The sequence below is a fragment of the Homarus americanus genome, unplaced genomic scaffold, assembly GCF_018991925.1.
Source record: "Homarus americanus isolate GMGI-L3 unplaced genomic scaffold, GMGI_Hamer_2.0 scaffold57965, whole genome shotgun sequence".
Classification (NCBI taxonomy): domain Eukaryota; kingdom Metazoa; phylum Arthropoda; class Malacostraca; order Decapoda; family Nephropidae; genus Homarus; species Homarus americanus.
In genome coordinates, this window is record NW_024725031.1 from 87637 (window position 1) to 103140 (window position 15504).

A 15504-nucleotide genomic window follows, 5' to 3' on the forward strand; every position below is an offset into this window, starting at 1 on the left:
CAACTAACCTCTTTCTATAAAGAAGTTGAGAGAAATCTTGAGCAACAAGCAACCCAGCCAACACTCCACCTTTTCTTTAAAAAGAAAACAACAACCTCAGTTCATCCGCCTGTCATCACTCGGCCAACTGCTGCTACCACCACAACTGCAATGCCAGCCACCTCTCCTCCCCCTGCTGACACCACCACAGTCCTGTCACCTGAGGACTACAGCAGTAATCACAGTGCCTCAAGTGAAGAGGCAGATGACCCCGCTTTAAGTAACTGTGTTCTCTGGCCTCAGGTGAGAAACAACCACTGCACCTATTGCTTTCGACATGGATTTGGTGAGTACAGTAACACTATTTGTACCTTTATGTTTTACAGGTTTTGTTGCTTTTATCTACAGTATTTTGATGTATTGCAATTATTGTGTCACTGAGCTTAGTACAGGAACACATCTCCCCTTAGTACAATAATTCATATGGGAAAGTGGTTTCGATGAAAAAAATCCACTTAACAAAAGCATTGTAGTGGAACGTGTGTGTGTGTGTGTGTGTACTTGTGAGCAGCAAGTACAAATTATATAACCAAGACAAAGACAGATTAGAAGGAAGAAATGAGGGAATACAATATGTGAGACAGGTATTCAGCGGAGAAGTGAGCAAACAATTCCGAGTCCCAGCACATTCTTAAGAGTACAGTACCCGTATTTGATAAAATTGATTTATTAAATAACTAAACAACATATCTTAACTTTCAACGGCAGTACTGTACCTGATGCAACTTCTGAGTTTAGCATCTGTGACAAAATTGAAAATACTGTACGTACACAGAAATACTAGTGATTATGAGGTTATCCTACCTTTGGCATCTTGAAGGCAGGAGGCACTCGAAGATGAAACTTATCTACACACAAGTTCTCTAATCGTTCAATTGCTGAAAGACAAGAACAGTCAATAAGAAGAGAGGCCGTCGTGTACTTTCTTTCTATAACCAGTTCTTAGCAACAAATAAGTAATATATAAAACATAAAAAGCAAAAACTTTCATGACTTTCCCTTAAAAAGCCCGGCTACCTGTATCATAAATAGTGAATCTTTTTTTTTACTAATATACCTTTCTCTCTACAGCTACCATATGCATTCTCCCAAGCATCCATCAACCTGTTGTAATACCGGGGCTTATCCATAAACCCAAAGTAGGAATATGTTTCTACTGTAGGGAAAATTCGCATGAACCTGGAAAAAAAATAATGAAAAATTTAATAAAACAAATAGTATCCATGCATGTGGATATATGAAGATTTTAGAAAGTTTTTGCTCAAACATTAAAACACTGTCACCATACTTAATCTGAATTCTTAAACCAAGCCTAAATTCCCTCTATTACTGTACATACATGGAGCAAGCATGAAACAATAAATATTATATGTACATAAATGAAAAACACTGTACAGTACTGAACTACCAATTATGATTAATATGCATCCATTTAAATTATACTCACTTCCCAGCTCTGTGCAATTCATCCTCTGATGCTAGAAGATGCCGGACATCATCAGAAGACAGATTTTCTATTGCAAACACTAAATACTGGCTACGTGGCAAAGCATTCACTTGTATGTGTTTTACCTGTTCATAAAAATGAAAGAAAAGCACCTTATTGTTGGCCCAATTACCCTAAAACCAATTACTCCACTTCTGTATATCCTAAGGTCAGTTAATCAGCCTTCTCATACAGTTTTCAAGTTCCTGCCTCAACAAGAATGTAAGATTAATATATGTAATTACTAAAGTTTTCCGAGATCAGGAATGACATCTTTTTACAGAACGGAAATTAAAATTACATATTATTTTACATTAAGCACAATACCACCTTTAAAGTGCTTTCTTTTAATTACTGTACAAGCAAATAAAGAGAAAGGTCTAATTTAAAAAGAGAATGTAACTTTGCCAGAAACTGTCATACCTACTCACCAATGCTTCTATTTTCACTTTAGAAGATAATCACAAGTGAGCATAGAAATGTGTTTTGTACTTCAGTAAAAAACCTCAATTTGAAATAATAGGGGCTCTAGCTCTTATAAATTGGGAGATTGATGCAACATTCTAAATACAGTACCAGATTAAGGATTATCAGACATAAGGGCTTAAACAATGGGCAATGGTCAAAAAATAATTGGTAAAAGCTTGCGCAGTAGACTGTAGATGTGCACTACATGACTGACCAATGTGAACTGACCATCACCCACCTGTGTGATGTGTATGGTACTTGTTTAGTGAGGTGGGCAGTAGGGTGGTTCAAAAATTAAAAGTTGGAATTTTGGTTTAGACACATGTCGCCCGAATACCTTTACCCCAAACATGCCTTCAGGCAAACTTTCAGTTCCTTATCTCAATATTCAGGGGTCCCGCATTTCGTAAGCAGTGAGGGTAAACTACTCTCTGAAGAGGAACATCTTAAGAGCATAAATGGCCTTTGCCATCCATCTGGCTTGGTGGAAGGCCCCAGGTGCCCTGATCTTCACACCTCCCTCTGGAATTTCCCCCAAGGTGTATGACAGGACAATGAGTTCCTTGTAATCATCCCTGAGGTGAGCTAGAATTTTTATGAGACTAAAATAACTAAACGTTTTGCGGGACCCCTAAACAACATCCAATTTTCTTCAACTTTTATACAAAGCGAGTGTACATGAAGTGCAACGATGGCACCATGTGCTCGCTTGGTTCAGACAACTTTCAAATTTTCACCCTATAATTTGGACCACACTAGTGGGGCGTCGCATCCCATGGCCACAAGGCGATATATATATATATATATATATATATATATATATATATGTATATATGTATATATGTATATATATATATGTATATGTATATATATATATATATGTATATATATATATATATATATATATATATATATATATATATATATATATATATATATATATATATATATATATATATATATATATATATATATATATATATATATATATATATATATATATATATATATATATATATATATATATATTCCTAAATGTCTCTAATATTCCAAAATTTTACAAAATACTGTATTACAAAAATTATAATGCTGTATACATTTTGTAATGGTAAAACATTACGAATTACCTACGAGTGATTTCGAATTTGAGAGGTACGAATTATGGTTTTTTTTACTGTACAGTAGTCATATAATCCAATACAGTAGTAAACACTTTCATTTTCCAATAAACTGACCTGTTCTTCTGCCGTGAGCAATCTGGTGTACAACCGACGATCCAGACACAAGCCGGTCACTTTATCTCCAAGGTTATATTCTCCCAGAAGATTCATCTATTAGCAGAAATAATGAGTGAATATCACTTGACATGTCATATAGCACTTTTGTATCACATTAAAAATGAAAACTGACAATTATGTTTAATTTATATGATTAACAACTACATTTCAGTTATCATTATCTTTTGCTCTTAATCAGTTGCTAATGATTCCCCACTCTCTCATCCTCAATACATGTATGTGTAATAATGATACACAAGGAATATGAAACTTCAATAAATGATGGCTGTCATCCCTACAAATAACTTCCACAGATGAAGGCTGCCATTTAAAGATTAATGTTAAAAATGAGGGGCAATGAATCATGTTGAAGGTTTACCTGCTGCTGTTGGCTCAGTTTGTCTGGGATATGGAAAGCCACCATATTGAGAAGATCAGCAATAAGTGGCCCCTTCACAGAGTGATCCAAAGGTGAGGCAGAATGTAGCGATGGAGAAATGTTCACCTCCAGGAGCCAGGGCCGAAGTCGCTCATCAATTATCACATCAAATCCAAACAATTCATGACAAGAGTACCTGTCACACAACCAAGGTCTTCCATTATTATCTCAGATATAATTAAATGTCCAATGTGTAAATGGCAATGAAAGAATATAAAGAGAAAAAGGAGAGACAAGAGGCACAGTCCATCCCTTCAATGTTTGTCACAGAGGACCATCACTGTAATAGGTAACTGGATAGAATATTTTGAAAAGTTTCTGATAATTAATGATGAGGAAAAGGCAAGGACTGATTGCAAGGGGGAGAGAGAAAAAGTGATGGAAAACATGTGTGCAGAATGAAATACCTAGAAGAAAATTTGTGATAAAACTCCAGCCTGATATTTTAATAGGCACCTGGAGGTGTTTAGTGTGCAACAAATGGGACCATTAAAAGCACTTGTCAGATATTAGGCATAACACAAACAAAAATAAAAAAATTCTGGCATCTGAAGTAATCATGGGCACCTGTGGGGCTCCTGATGCCATTAGGATGATTTATAAAATATCTTGTGATCATTATGAGCCGTAAAAATAGTACCAATCATTATGAGCACATGTGAGTGGATGTAAGGCAACAAGTGATCTCAATATCCACAATGCTGTCAACTGTTTGCATTTCTCACTACTATGAAAACCACAAACCACTCTACACACACAAGCATTAATAAATCTTATGTTCTTACCTAGAGCGAACGTTTTTCCTTGAGCGCACCACTATGTCATGCTCTCCACTAATTATAGTCTTTATCACAAGGTCAGCAATTCGACTCCACAAAGCTGATGTGTCTACATCTTTAGCCTGGAACAAAATGTTTGTAGATGGTGAAAACTGGAAATTTTACAAATTATTCAAAACTAAAGAGGTAATTTTGGTTATGTTATCAACCAACCCCTTACTGAATAAACATATTCTCTGATCACCAATTTACTGCTTAGTGATCCTTCCTAACAGTTTGGAAGCTAATGTAAAATACATTCTCCCAGTTGTTCAACAAAAATCTTGAAAAGTTGTCATACCTGTGTCTGCACATTAAACATTTCCTGTGCCTGTGCAGAAATATCCAATATTCTCTTAAAAACCCAAATTCAGTTTTAAAAAGAAAGTATAAAAATATTATGTCACTGAATCTACTAATACAGTATTCTCTTCCACAAGAGAGTAACTTACTTTCAGATAACCCCAGAGGGACTTTATCGTCCACTTGTGTCCCTGACATTGTCCTGCATCAGCATTGTGTGTATAAGATGATGAGGATTTGTTTACACTGTAGTTGGTCAAGTGCATGTACCTGTCATTCAGGCTGGTAGATGCATTGTTGTATTGTACTGCAATAAAAGTTAATGTAGGTTTTAACTGGAGAAATTGAGAAAAATATTTTGCAAAAAAGTAATCAGTGGAGTAAAGTAGGGTCTAATTTACCCATGGAAAGCACAAGTCCAAACCAAATAAAGGTACTGTACTGGAATATCAATTATTGGTGTTCAAATGCATATTTTAAAAATATGGACTGGAGAAATTATTTCTAATATTGAGCAAAAGTTGAGCAAGTTTCAGGTCACTATTAATGTCACGAAAACACACACAGTAAAAGGAAAGTTCTCAGCCAGGCCCATAATGTAAAAGAATAAGACAGGCCATAATAGAGAAAAATGGAAGACATTCTGTATATTTCATGAATAATCTCATTAAAAGGAGAGGTATAATTATTCAATATACATAATTAATCAATATACAAATTAAAATTGCTTTAATATACTGTAAATGATCCCTCCTGATAGTTCTTTTTTTTTTTTGCCAAAATTCATGTAGTTATAATTCTGCCAAGTGTTAGAACAATTATCAGAAAAATAAGAGTTTTTAAAGACCCCGGTGTGGAAAAGATAGACACACTGGACAGTACAAGAGTCTGGCTCCTTAATGGAAGATAGTCCAATTACACACACCAGTAGCACTGAAAATTTACATACCTGAGGCAAATCTTACAAGCCCATCTTGGTAGAGATATATTCTTAGTGGATGGAAGGATGTTACTAGTACATAAATACGAATGTCAAACTTGGTATCATTGATGAGGTAAGGGCGGCTGATGTATCTCTGAACCACTACGGGGGAGTCATGAGGCACTTGTGACCACTTGTGGACAACCTGAAGAAAGAAACATAATACTGTACTCCTGGACAGCTTGTAGATCTGGCAAGTTTTACATTTCCAACAGGAAAATAAGACAATGGCAGACTTACTGTACAAGTAGTGACAGATATATTACCACTAGAGGATGAAGTCAGTTGCAAAGAATTTAATCGATAACGCCCAGGCATGTGGGTGTTGGCGACTAAACTCCTTCATATAGCATCTGGCTTTCCATACATAACATTAAACTGACTATTTCCTCAAGTCTTAATATCTCTGCCATCCTTGTTGATTTGTTATGATTCCCTTCGTTGAAAAATATACAAAATAAAAGAGAGAGAGAGAACAACATATGAGACACTGTATATTACATGTATTTGGGAACCATGAAATTAAAAATAAAATAAAATTATCATACTGTATACTATAACACTATCTATTATTATCATCTAGTCTGTAATAAATCGTTATCTCTACGATGGCCTACAACTCGCACAACAAAATGTGAATATTTTCTTCATCAAACAGACAAATCATAACATCCAACAAAAGATACTGATCCCTTACCACCGCTGCCTTGTATTTACCTGTATACCCGTGCCTCTCGCAGAAGCTGGGGGTTTAACTATCCATTTCTTTTTAACACCTTCCTTATCAAAGGCAGCTTTCAAAGCCTTGAGATCTCCTGGAAGAACGAACGTCTTTGGGATAAAACCAAACCTGAAAAGAAAAACAGGATAATGAGGATATTTACTAAAGCTGTCTTGAAATGTGTAGACTAATAATGTGTTGTAAATTTCTTGCTGTAGAATATCATAAACCTTCCCAGTAATATCTGTGAGGGCCAGGATGCACTCTGGAAGGCTGACTTCACACTGTTGACACTATGCGCAACTTTGATTTTCATTATATTTGTAAATGTGATTGAATTAAGTCCGTACAGGTATTCACCTACTGTATTTACGATGGGCTACGTTCCTAAAAAACCCATTGCATGTCAAAATATCGTAAAATGTGATCCTTAAAAGATGGGGTTCAATGGGCAACATTTCCAGCCAGTCCAACACCCACTTGTATCACTAAAAATAGAATTCCTACAATAATAATATACATAAAACACAATTAAACAACACTCATCATTAAGAACAAGTCTGGTTGGTCCTCATCACATGTCTCCTTCAAGGCTAAGGGAACTCTTGAAGGTGGAGTGGAGACATGCCATTAAGAGAGCTCAGGCTCTCAATTGGCTCAGCCATGTCAAGACAGTACAGCCCCCCCCCCCAAATTCGCAGAGGTTAGGCTCTCAAAATGGCCGCGAATAGCCAAATCCGTGAATAGCATTTTTACTTGTGTAAAAAGAAATGTATATTCCCTTTATGTGTTTGCCCTTAGGACAATCATTTCTTTTACCTGTATTGTATGTATGTATGTATGTATGTATGTATGTATGTATGTATGTATGTATGTGTGTGTGTGTGTGTGTGTAGACACAAATAAATAATAATGGGAAAATACCCTCACAAATATTCAGAAATAAATTTATTAATAAAGTAATAAAGCACAGACTGTCACATTTTTAATAAATTTGTTTCTGATTACAGTATTTATAAGATTATTTTCCCATTATTATTTATTTGTATGCGTTTTGTGTGTGTGTGTCTACACACAAATGCACACACACACACAATACAGGTAAAGGAAATTACTGTCTCTATAACGAATGGCTCCCTGTCCGAGCCGCAAAAATGCCGGCAACTTTAAAACTACCCACAGACATTCTTGGGTACATCCAGGGTGTCATCCGCAAATAATAGAGGACCGCGAAATAAATATCCGCTGTGTTGATTTATGAGTGTTTGTTTTAACATAATACTATAAAAAAACAATGCTTTGTTTATTCTAGGAGCTGGGCTAAGGTGCATCTGGGTAGACTGTTAGTCTTTTGTGTTTCTCTCAAATACCAAACTAAATTATTCCATTGAAACACTTTGATTCAGTGCGAATTCGGTTTAAAGGGATCTCTCTTGGAACACATCTCGCATCGTTATATCAACGCTCTACTAATATATGTATGTATGTATGTATGTGTATATATATATATATATATATATATATATATATATATATATATATATATATATATATATATATATATATATATATATATATATATATATATATATATATATATATATATATATATATATATATATATATATATATATATATATATATATATATATTAGTAGAGCATGAATTACACGAAAGCGCTTGGGAACTTCGTGTTTTCTTCTTTCCTTGTGGTTATCGGCATATACCGTATATATATATATACTGTATATATAAAGATACTGACCAATATAATATAATCTTGAGCTACATGATTACGTGTGATAACCACGGAACAAAGTTTTAGACTGTAGTGCACCGGGTGGCCACGTGCGGGTAGACTGCAGCTGTGAAGTGCGCCGAAAGCTGCATTCTATATTCTGCGTTTGCCAGACGATAACCATTGTTCTTCCGAATTTATTTATTGTAAATAGAGGGGGGTCTTAATACACCACTATCCTTCAAGCAAAATATCGTAGATAGGGTGATCACAAATCGGGGACACCTGTACAGGTATGTTGAGCATTGGGGTGTCTGGTCTCATTCAAGAAATTTTCAAGGAATTAATGCAACAAATGCCTGAGACATGATACATATAATGGCAATTCAAAATTATGTTAGAAGCCTAATTTCTCAAATTAAATCTTGTTACGCAAGCAACTTACTCGTCCTTTCCAAATTTTGTCTGCAGACGCAGGAAGTTCTTCCACAGCTTATCTTTTCGACCAACTTGAAAAGTACCTGGGAAGTGGTTTATCTTCTGAAACTCCCGTACAGCTTTGAAACATGGGGACTTCATATGCTTACCCCAGGTTCCACACCACTGCAAGGTTTCTGATGGAGACAAGAGAAGATGAGAAAATGATCTATCATTCTTCTACAGTATTCACATTCTTAAAAATATCAGTACCCCAACTATTAAAAATGAAACACATTCTTATAAAATATTCAAAGCTAGTAAAAATTAACAAATTCCTAAAAATATCATAACTACTGCTAAAATAAAAGGGCCACTTACTTTTTGTGATCCGGAATCCAGAATTTGCAATGGTTTTTCTAACAATGAGCGGCGTGATGTTGGTGAATCGCCATTTCAGTAATCTCCCAATAACCAACGGAAATTCAACTGTTTTCTCGTTGTACTGGCAGAAGTTAATTGAAGGCGGTACATGAGAGAACAGACTAGGACTCAAGGACGGCAGTGGAGAAGGCGCTGGAGTTTCAGTGTACAGCAATGAACCTGCAGGGGGTGGAAACAAACATTTTTTTGTACAAATTTCGTAGACAAATTCAGCTTTATTTTACATGTACTCTTATTTTCACAGGCATCATCTAATAAATAAAAGCACTGCTATCTCTACAATCCCAGACTAAACAATGAACTAAATTCTAAGGTTCTCAAGAGGATATGAGAACAGGCAGCAGAAATTAATGAGGCAGCATAGAGCACGTACATAGTGTATCATCTCGCCAATAAGCATGGAGGAAAAAAATCTATATCTTTTACTTATACAGTATTGTATGGGTATCCATTTCTGTTTACAAGACCAAATGTAAAGTAAAGGGAGCTACCATAAGTCACATACACAATTTTATATCAATGAATTTTTAAGCTTTAAATCACACTCATTAGAATGACTAAGTTCTGAGAAGCTAATACAAACTAATTAAAGCAAGAATTATTACCCATTCATTACCATAACTACATTTCATCCTCTAATACAATAAAACCCTACTATATAACAGTCATGTGGTGATACAGTTAACTGCATCACTTGTGAACCTTCATCCTATGGAAAATAATGGGATATGTTCCAAGACTGGGAAATCTGTAATGCTGTCAGCTGACATCACCAACCACCCAGGTACAGCAGCTAATTGGCACAGCTCCACCCTCACACACACCACTTAAACCCACAACCCTATACAGTACAGTTATCCATGTACAATATGCAAAACAGAGGTAAGAGAAGCAGAGCACCATTATTTCAGGCAACATGAGTCATGTATAGTTGATATTTAAGAAAACTTAAATACTGTACTGTACTCTGTACAGGATTACCTTGCTATTCACAACTCCGCTTATCTGTAATTCATATTTTAACACCTTTATTCAATATTCACAAAGTATACATTGCTTTTTTGCAAGAAAATAAAATTATGATACCCCACAGTAATACAGGTATGTCAAAGCAACATAAGACTCACGTCACACGAGTTTTTTCCACGCATGAAAAAATAGGCCGAGCATTCTAGAATTCTTCATAGGACAGTGGTTAACGCTAGTTTAAACATTTACACTTACTGTATTTACAAACATCGTACACACACTCACCCAGATAAAAGTCCCTTTGTTTGATTTTATGTTATTGTAGTTGTTTTATTGCAATACGTACTGTATAGGGCGTGCAGCTGTATATTAAAAAGTATTTTGCTATAAAAAAAAAATATGAAGAGCATAGGTGTGTGTAGACTTGGCAGGTCACTAAGTTAGATTATCCCTGTAGCTACATTCCCCTAGCTCTCCTCCTCCCAGTCGAAGCTGTTATAGTTATTTTTCAACTCGTAACTTCAAGTAGATACAGTGGTCCCTCAATTAACGAACACAATTGGCTCCACAGAGTCGTTCGTTAACCGAAAATTTCGTTAAGTGAATCTATTATTTCAATGGGATATTGGGTAATTGGTTCCAACTCACAGAAAAAGTATATACGTACAGCGGGGCCTGGGGGACGAAAATGTAATAATAATAATAATAATAATAATAATAATAATAATGATGATGATGATGATGATGATGATAATAATAATAAAGAACCATAAAGAAATGCAAAAAATTAAAAAAAAAATCAAAAGTGAGAAACAATATATGTATGTTGTGTTGTCAATAGTAAGTGAAACAAATGAGTGTAAATGAGGCCGAAAGTCAGATCAGCAACCTGGGACTTGGTCACAATTTTCGTGATGACATATGGCAGCAGGGTCTACCATTAGACAATACATTATGCTTCCAATATCTTCCCAGGCGGTAGTACCTCCTTTTCTCATAAGTTAAGTGATTCAAGATGTATAAAAGGACTTGGGCTATGATACAGTGCACATAGGATATGTTGCAACTTACGAACATTTTTTACTTAAGAACGTCCTCAGGAACGGAACTTGTTCATAAACCGGGACACTGTTATATACTGTACAAGTAACTTACCATCTTCATTTGCTGCAACTCCATGTTCATTGATACATATTGTGTTCATTGCTTCACTCGTCACTGACCGCAGGGAGCATGTTGACCCAACTGTCACACAACTGATTACACTCTGATCATCTGAAAAAATTTAAAAATAAATAAATAAATAAATAAAAATTACTTACTAGTATTTAACTAATGACAACATTCAATAAAAAGCCAAATCTTGCTCCTTAAACAAAAAAATTACGTAATCAGTACACAGCGCGATCACTAACGTTGGGACTCGAAAATACATAATGCGAAAAATATTTTATACGACCATGGCCGTCATGTGTCCGGGTTGTTTTAAGTCGAGGAGAAACTGTACTGTACAGCAGTGGTCCCCAACCTGTAGTTTGCGGGCGCCATAGCACCTGCAGAACCATATTATGGAGCCTGCAAAGGTTTATTAGAAAATTTTGCATTATAGTCTCTCCTTGACTTACGACATATTCAACTGTAACACCACTCAAACCTCCCTAAAGTATTACGTAACACAACACTAAACACCCTCCCTTCCCCTCCCGGACTCACAAAAACTGCTCCAGATCACACCAACAGCTGAATAATATGCAGGGGTGGACAAGACCCCTAAAATTTGCACAGAAGTGCAAATTTTCATAAATTTTGTGCGAATGCGTACAAAAATGATGAGCATTTGACGCAGGTAGTTAATAATAGGGTTGTCTCGTTCTGTGCGAGGGAGTAGTTCTCATCACAACCATTATATCCATCAATACAGAGCATCGTAAGTGCGTATAATGTACTTTGGAGGTTTTGCGCTGTGACCAGACATAAAGCAGGTATATTCCGCAGCATATAAAAAAATTTCCCTTCCGCGACATGCAGTAGTTGTTCTGTATTGAGTGCTCTATGTAAGGTGATATAGTGTTATGTGCCTGACACAGCATAAATGTTGCTAAAATCCAAGTTTTCTGGCAGTGCCATTCTTATTTGATGTCAAATTTATATGAGCAAACAAGGGGCCAGAGCAAGCGTGGCCCCTCTAAATTTGTATATTTTTCCAACAATATCTCAAGCAAAATCAGTTTCATTGTACATTAAATCAAAAATTGCCTTTGTTTTCTGCAAAGGTAATTTTATGTAAATGGTGTGCACCATTAAAATAGCATTGATATTGATAGGATAATAGAGAATGAATAACTAATACTGTGTTTTCCAACAATTCCAGGCACATTACAACATTTTGCTGATACTGAATATGGCAACAACACAAAAATCAGAAAAAGAAGCTTTGTTCCTGCAGCTTGTAAGTGGTTATGGGAAAGCCTACCCTAGTAAATCAAAACTGTCCAGACAGAGGTTTCTCAAATATGGCACAACTTGAAGAATCATCATCTTGGTGCTGATCTGAATAGTGCTGTTGCACAAAAGCTTCAGGAATGGAAGCAACAGGAAATGAAACAAAAAGGAAGGATCCTATCATTATGTGGAAAGGTAGGCCTAACTTAACACAGTATTTTATACATTTTTAGTCTATATCTTGTATGACTTTTAGCAAATTAATATTGCAATAAAAATTTGAAAAATGTGTCACTAACAGGGTATGCAGTAAACACAGTCTGCAAATTGTTAGCTGTAGTTTTAGTTGAATGTTTCTTCTACATGTATACAACAAATACACATTGGGTATAATATTTAATCTGACATTCATTTTTCTTCACCCAACAGCTTCCCAAAGCTGGAATACAGAAAGAGCAAGCTGACCCTGAAGACAAAGCTGATGATCCTAATACATACAGGGACTGTTGAAATTGGCAGTGAAAGAGCATTTCCCAGTGAAGCAGGCCATTACCACTCCAAAACAAGACCAGCTGAATCTCAAATTATGTGAACTTCAGGATCATGTCAATGAGCTGTACACAACAAAAGGGTTGTGGCGTGCTTACAGATGAAGAATGCAAATCTTTGAAAAGGAAAGAAACAGAAATTGATGAGTTGAAGAAAGCGCTGAAGAAGACTAAACAGAATTACGAAAGACAAAGAAAGTTTCAAGAAAATTACAAAAGCAAACTTGAAGAATTGGATGAAGCAACAAGAAAAAAGCTGAAGGGCAATTCATCCTCAACCAAAGGAAGGTCACCAAAGATTACAGATGATAATTTGTTACATATTGCCATTGTAGAACTTGCAATTGGAGGCTCTGCAGCAGATGAGAAAAGACACTCTGAAGTAATCAGAACTGTCAAGACTCTGGATGACTTAACAGCTGCTTTACATACAAAGGGTTTTCAATTATCACACAGCTCAATTTATTTGTGACTTGAAATTCCTCAACTCGAGAGGGAAAATGACATGTGAAAACAGTTCCCGTTAAACTAATGAGGTCTGTTAGATCTGGGACAACACACATGAACCACCCCAGGACACAAATATTTAGACGGAGAACTTAATTTTCAGAAATATTTAGTTTTTGACATGCAAACAATATATCAGGAATATATACATAAAATATATTTGTTTTCAATATTAAAGTTGTATTACTTGCTTTCACCTTTATCTGAAAACATTGAATATGCATGTATTTGACAAGGTATAGAAAGACCTCAGTACATATATTTTCTTTACAATTCCTAGTACGCTTTTAGTATTAAAGACTTCCAAACATTACATCTGTATTATGTAAGCTTTACTTTATTTTTCCTGTTACATAACACTTCTCCTGACACCCCCCACCCCCAATCTGCATTACGTAATTTTTCAATGGCACCTTATCTTTTGCACTCGGAGGAAAAAAATTAATAATCTGTACTCTGCCTGGGCATGCTCAGCAGAACACACAATTTACACCACTGCAGTAGATCGTTGATATAATATAAATACATTCCAAGAGAGGTCGCTTTAAACCGAATTCGCACTAAATCAAAGTGTTTCAATGGAATAATTTAGTTTGGTACTTGAGAGAAACACAAAATACTAAAAAGACCGAGAGTCTACCCAGATACACCTCAGCCCATCTCCTAGAATAAACAAAACATTGTTTTTTGTAGTATTATGTTAAAACAAACACTCATAAATCAACACAGCTAAAACTAAGGGATGTGAAATGGTCTGTTTACTGGCTGGGAAGATGGGGGGGGGAGGGGGGGGAAGGGGGGAGGGGAGGTGAGGTGATGTGTTTGACAGTTGATGTTAAGATTTAGTGCTTATTTATTTATTTATATATCCTTAGGTGTGATTTTAAGGTTTTCTCTTATAAAATGTCACTGAACTGACATGGCAGAATATAATTAACATTGCTGGAATTCTTATAAGATAGTGATTAATTTGAATATAAACATGCTATAGCTCGCATTAGACATACAAATTTTAGTTCTAATTTAAGAATTTTATTACAGAGCAAAAAATTTTTATCTCTTGTGCAAAATATATGATGTTTATATTAAAATTATTTCCTGTATTGCAAGGATTCCAGCAATACAATTTATAATCTCCTAACTTTAGTCTGTGACATTATATAAGATAAAAACTTTAAGCCTAAAACACCAAACCCTGGTTGGGAAGATGGGGGGGGGGTGACAGTGAAATGTTTGACAGTTGGTGCTGAAGATCTACTGAAGTATTTATGCTTGAGTTTGTTTTTTGTTTTTAAAATGTCACAGAAGTGACCAGGGAGAATATAATTTACATTGCTGGAATTCTTATAAGATAGTGATTAATTTGAATATAATCATGCTATAGTTTGCACTAGACAAAAATTTTAGTACGGTAATCATTTAGTACACTATTTTGAGTACATGTACAGTACAGCTTTAGGACAGTGTAGTATGCCCAGAGAATCATTGGGCGCGAATTTTAAATATGATGCACCAGATTGACTCGTGCAAAATAGGAAAGATTCGCTTTAAATTAAAACATTGTCCTTAATTGTGGGTGTCGCTTTAAATCAATAATCTTAAATTGAATCGCTTTAAATTGACATTCTACTGTATTATCAAGGGAAACATGAATTTTTTCACAACTTTTCTTCTGTAACTATCTTTTGCTAAATATGTTTGTTTTATAATGAAATAAGGTTCATATTGCAATCACTTAAATAATGCAGGTATAAAGTGATGTACATAAACATTTTTATTAAGCGTAAACAAAAACTTAGTAATCTACTCGCACTTACGTTTCAAAATAATTATTTTATTGTATTAATCATATAAAACTGTTTGTAGATAATTTATTTACAATGCCAATGCAACAAACCCCACCCTT

General features: G+C 35.3%; 1 protein-coding gene across 5 annotated transcripts in view; it reads right to left on the bottom strand.

The window, feature by feature from the left end:
- LOC121864599 (tubulin polyglutamylase TTLL4-like) overlaps nt 1-15504 on the bottom strand; it is a 38033-nt gene that overhangs the window by 13906 nt on the left and 8623 nt on the right. For all 5 annotated transcript variants that reach the window (XM_042363662.1, XM_042363663.1, XM_042363665.1 and 2 more), the window contains exons 3-14: nt 11257-11376; nt 9070-9291; nt 8717-8885; nt 6530-6662; nt 5780-5957; nt 4980-5137; nt 4495-4610; nt 3650-3845; nt 3229-3324; nt 1487-1611; nt 1097-1218; nt 844-917 (exon numbers count right to left, since the gene is read on the bottom strand). In XM_042363662.1, the coding sequence (XP_042219596.1) occupies nt 844-917; nt 1097-1218; nt 1487-1611; nt 3229-3324; nt 3650-3845; nt 4495-4610; nt 4980-5137; nt 5780-5957; nt 6530-6662; nt 8717-8885; nt 9070-9291; nt 11257-11376 (1709 nt within the window). The remainder of the gene's footprint in view (nt 1-843; nt 918-1096; nt 1219-1486; nt 1612-3228; nt 3325-3649; nt 3846-4494; nt 4611-4979; nt 5138-5779; nt 5958-6529; nt 6663-8716; nt 8886-9069; nt 9292-11256; nt 11377-15504) is intronic.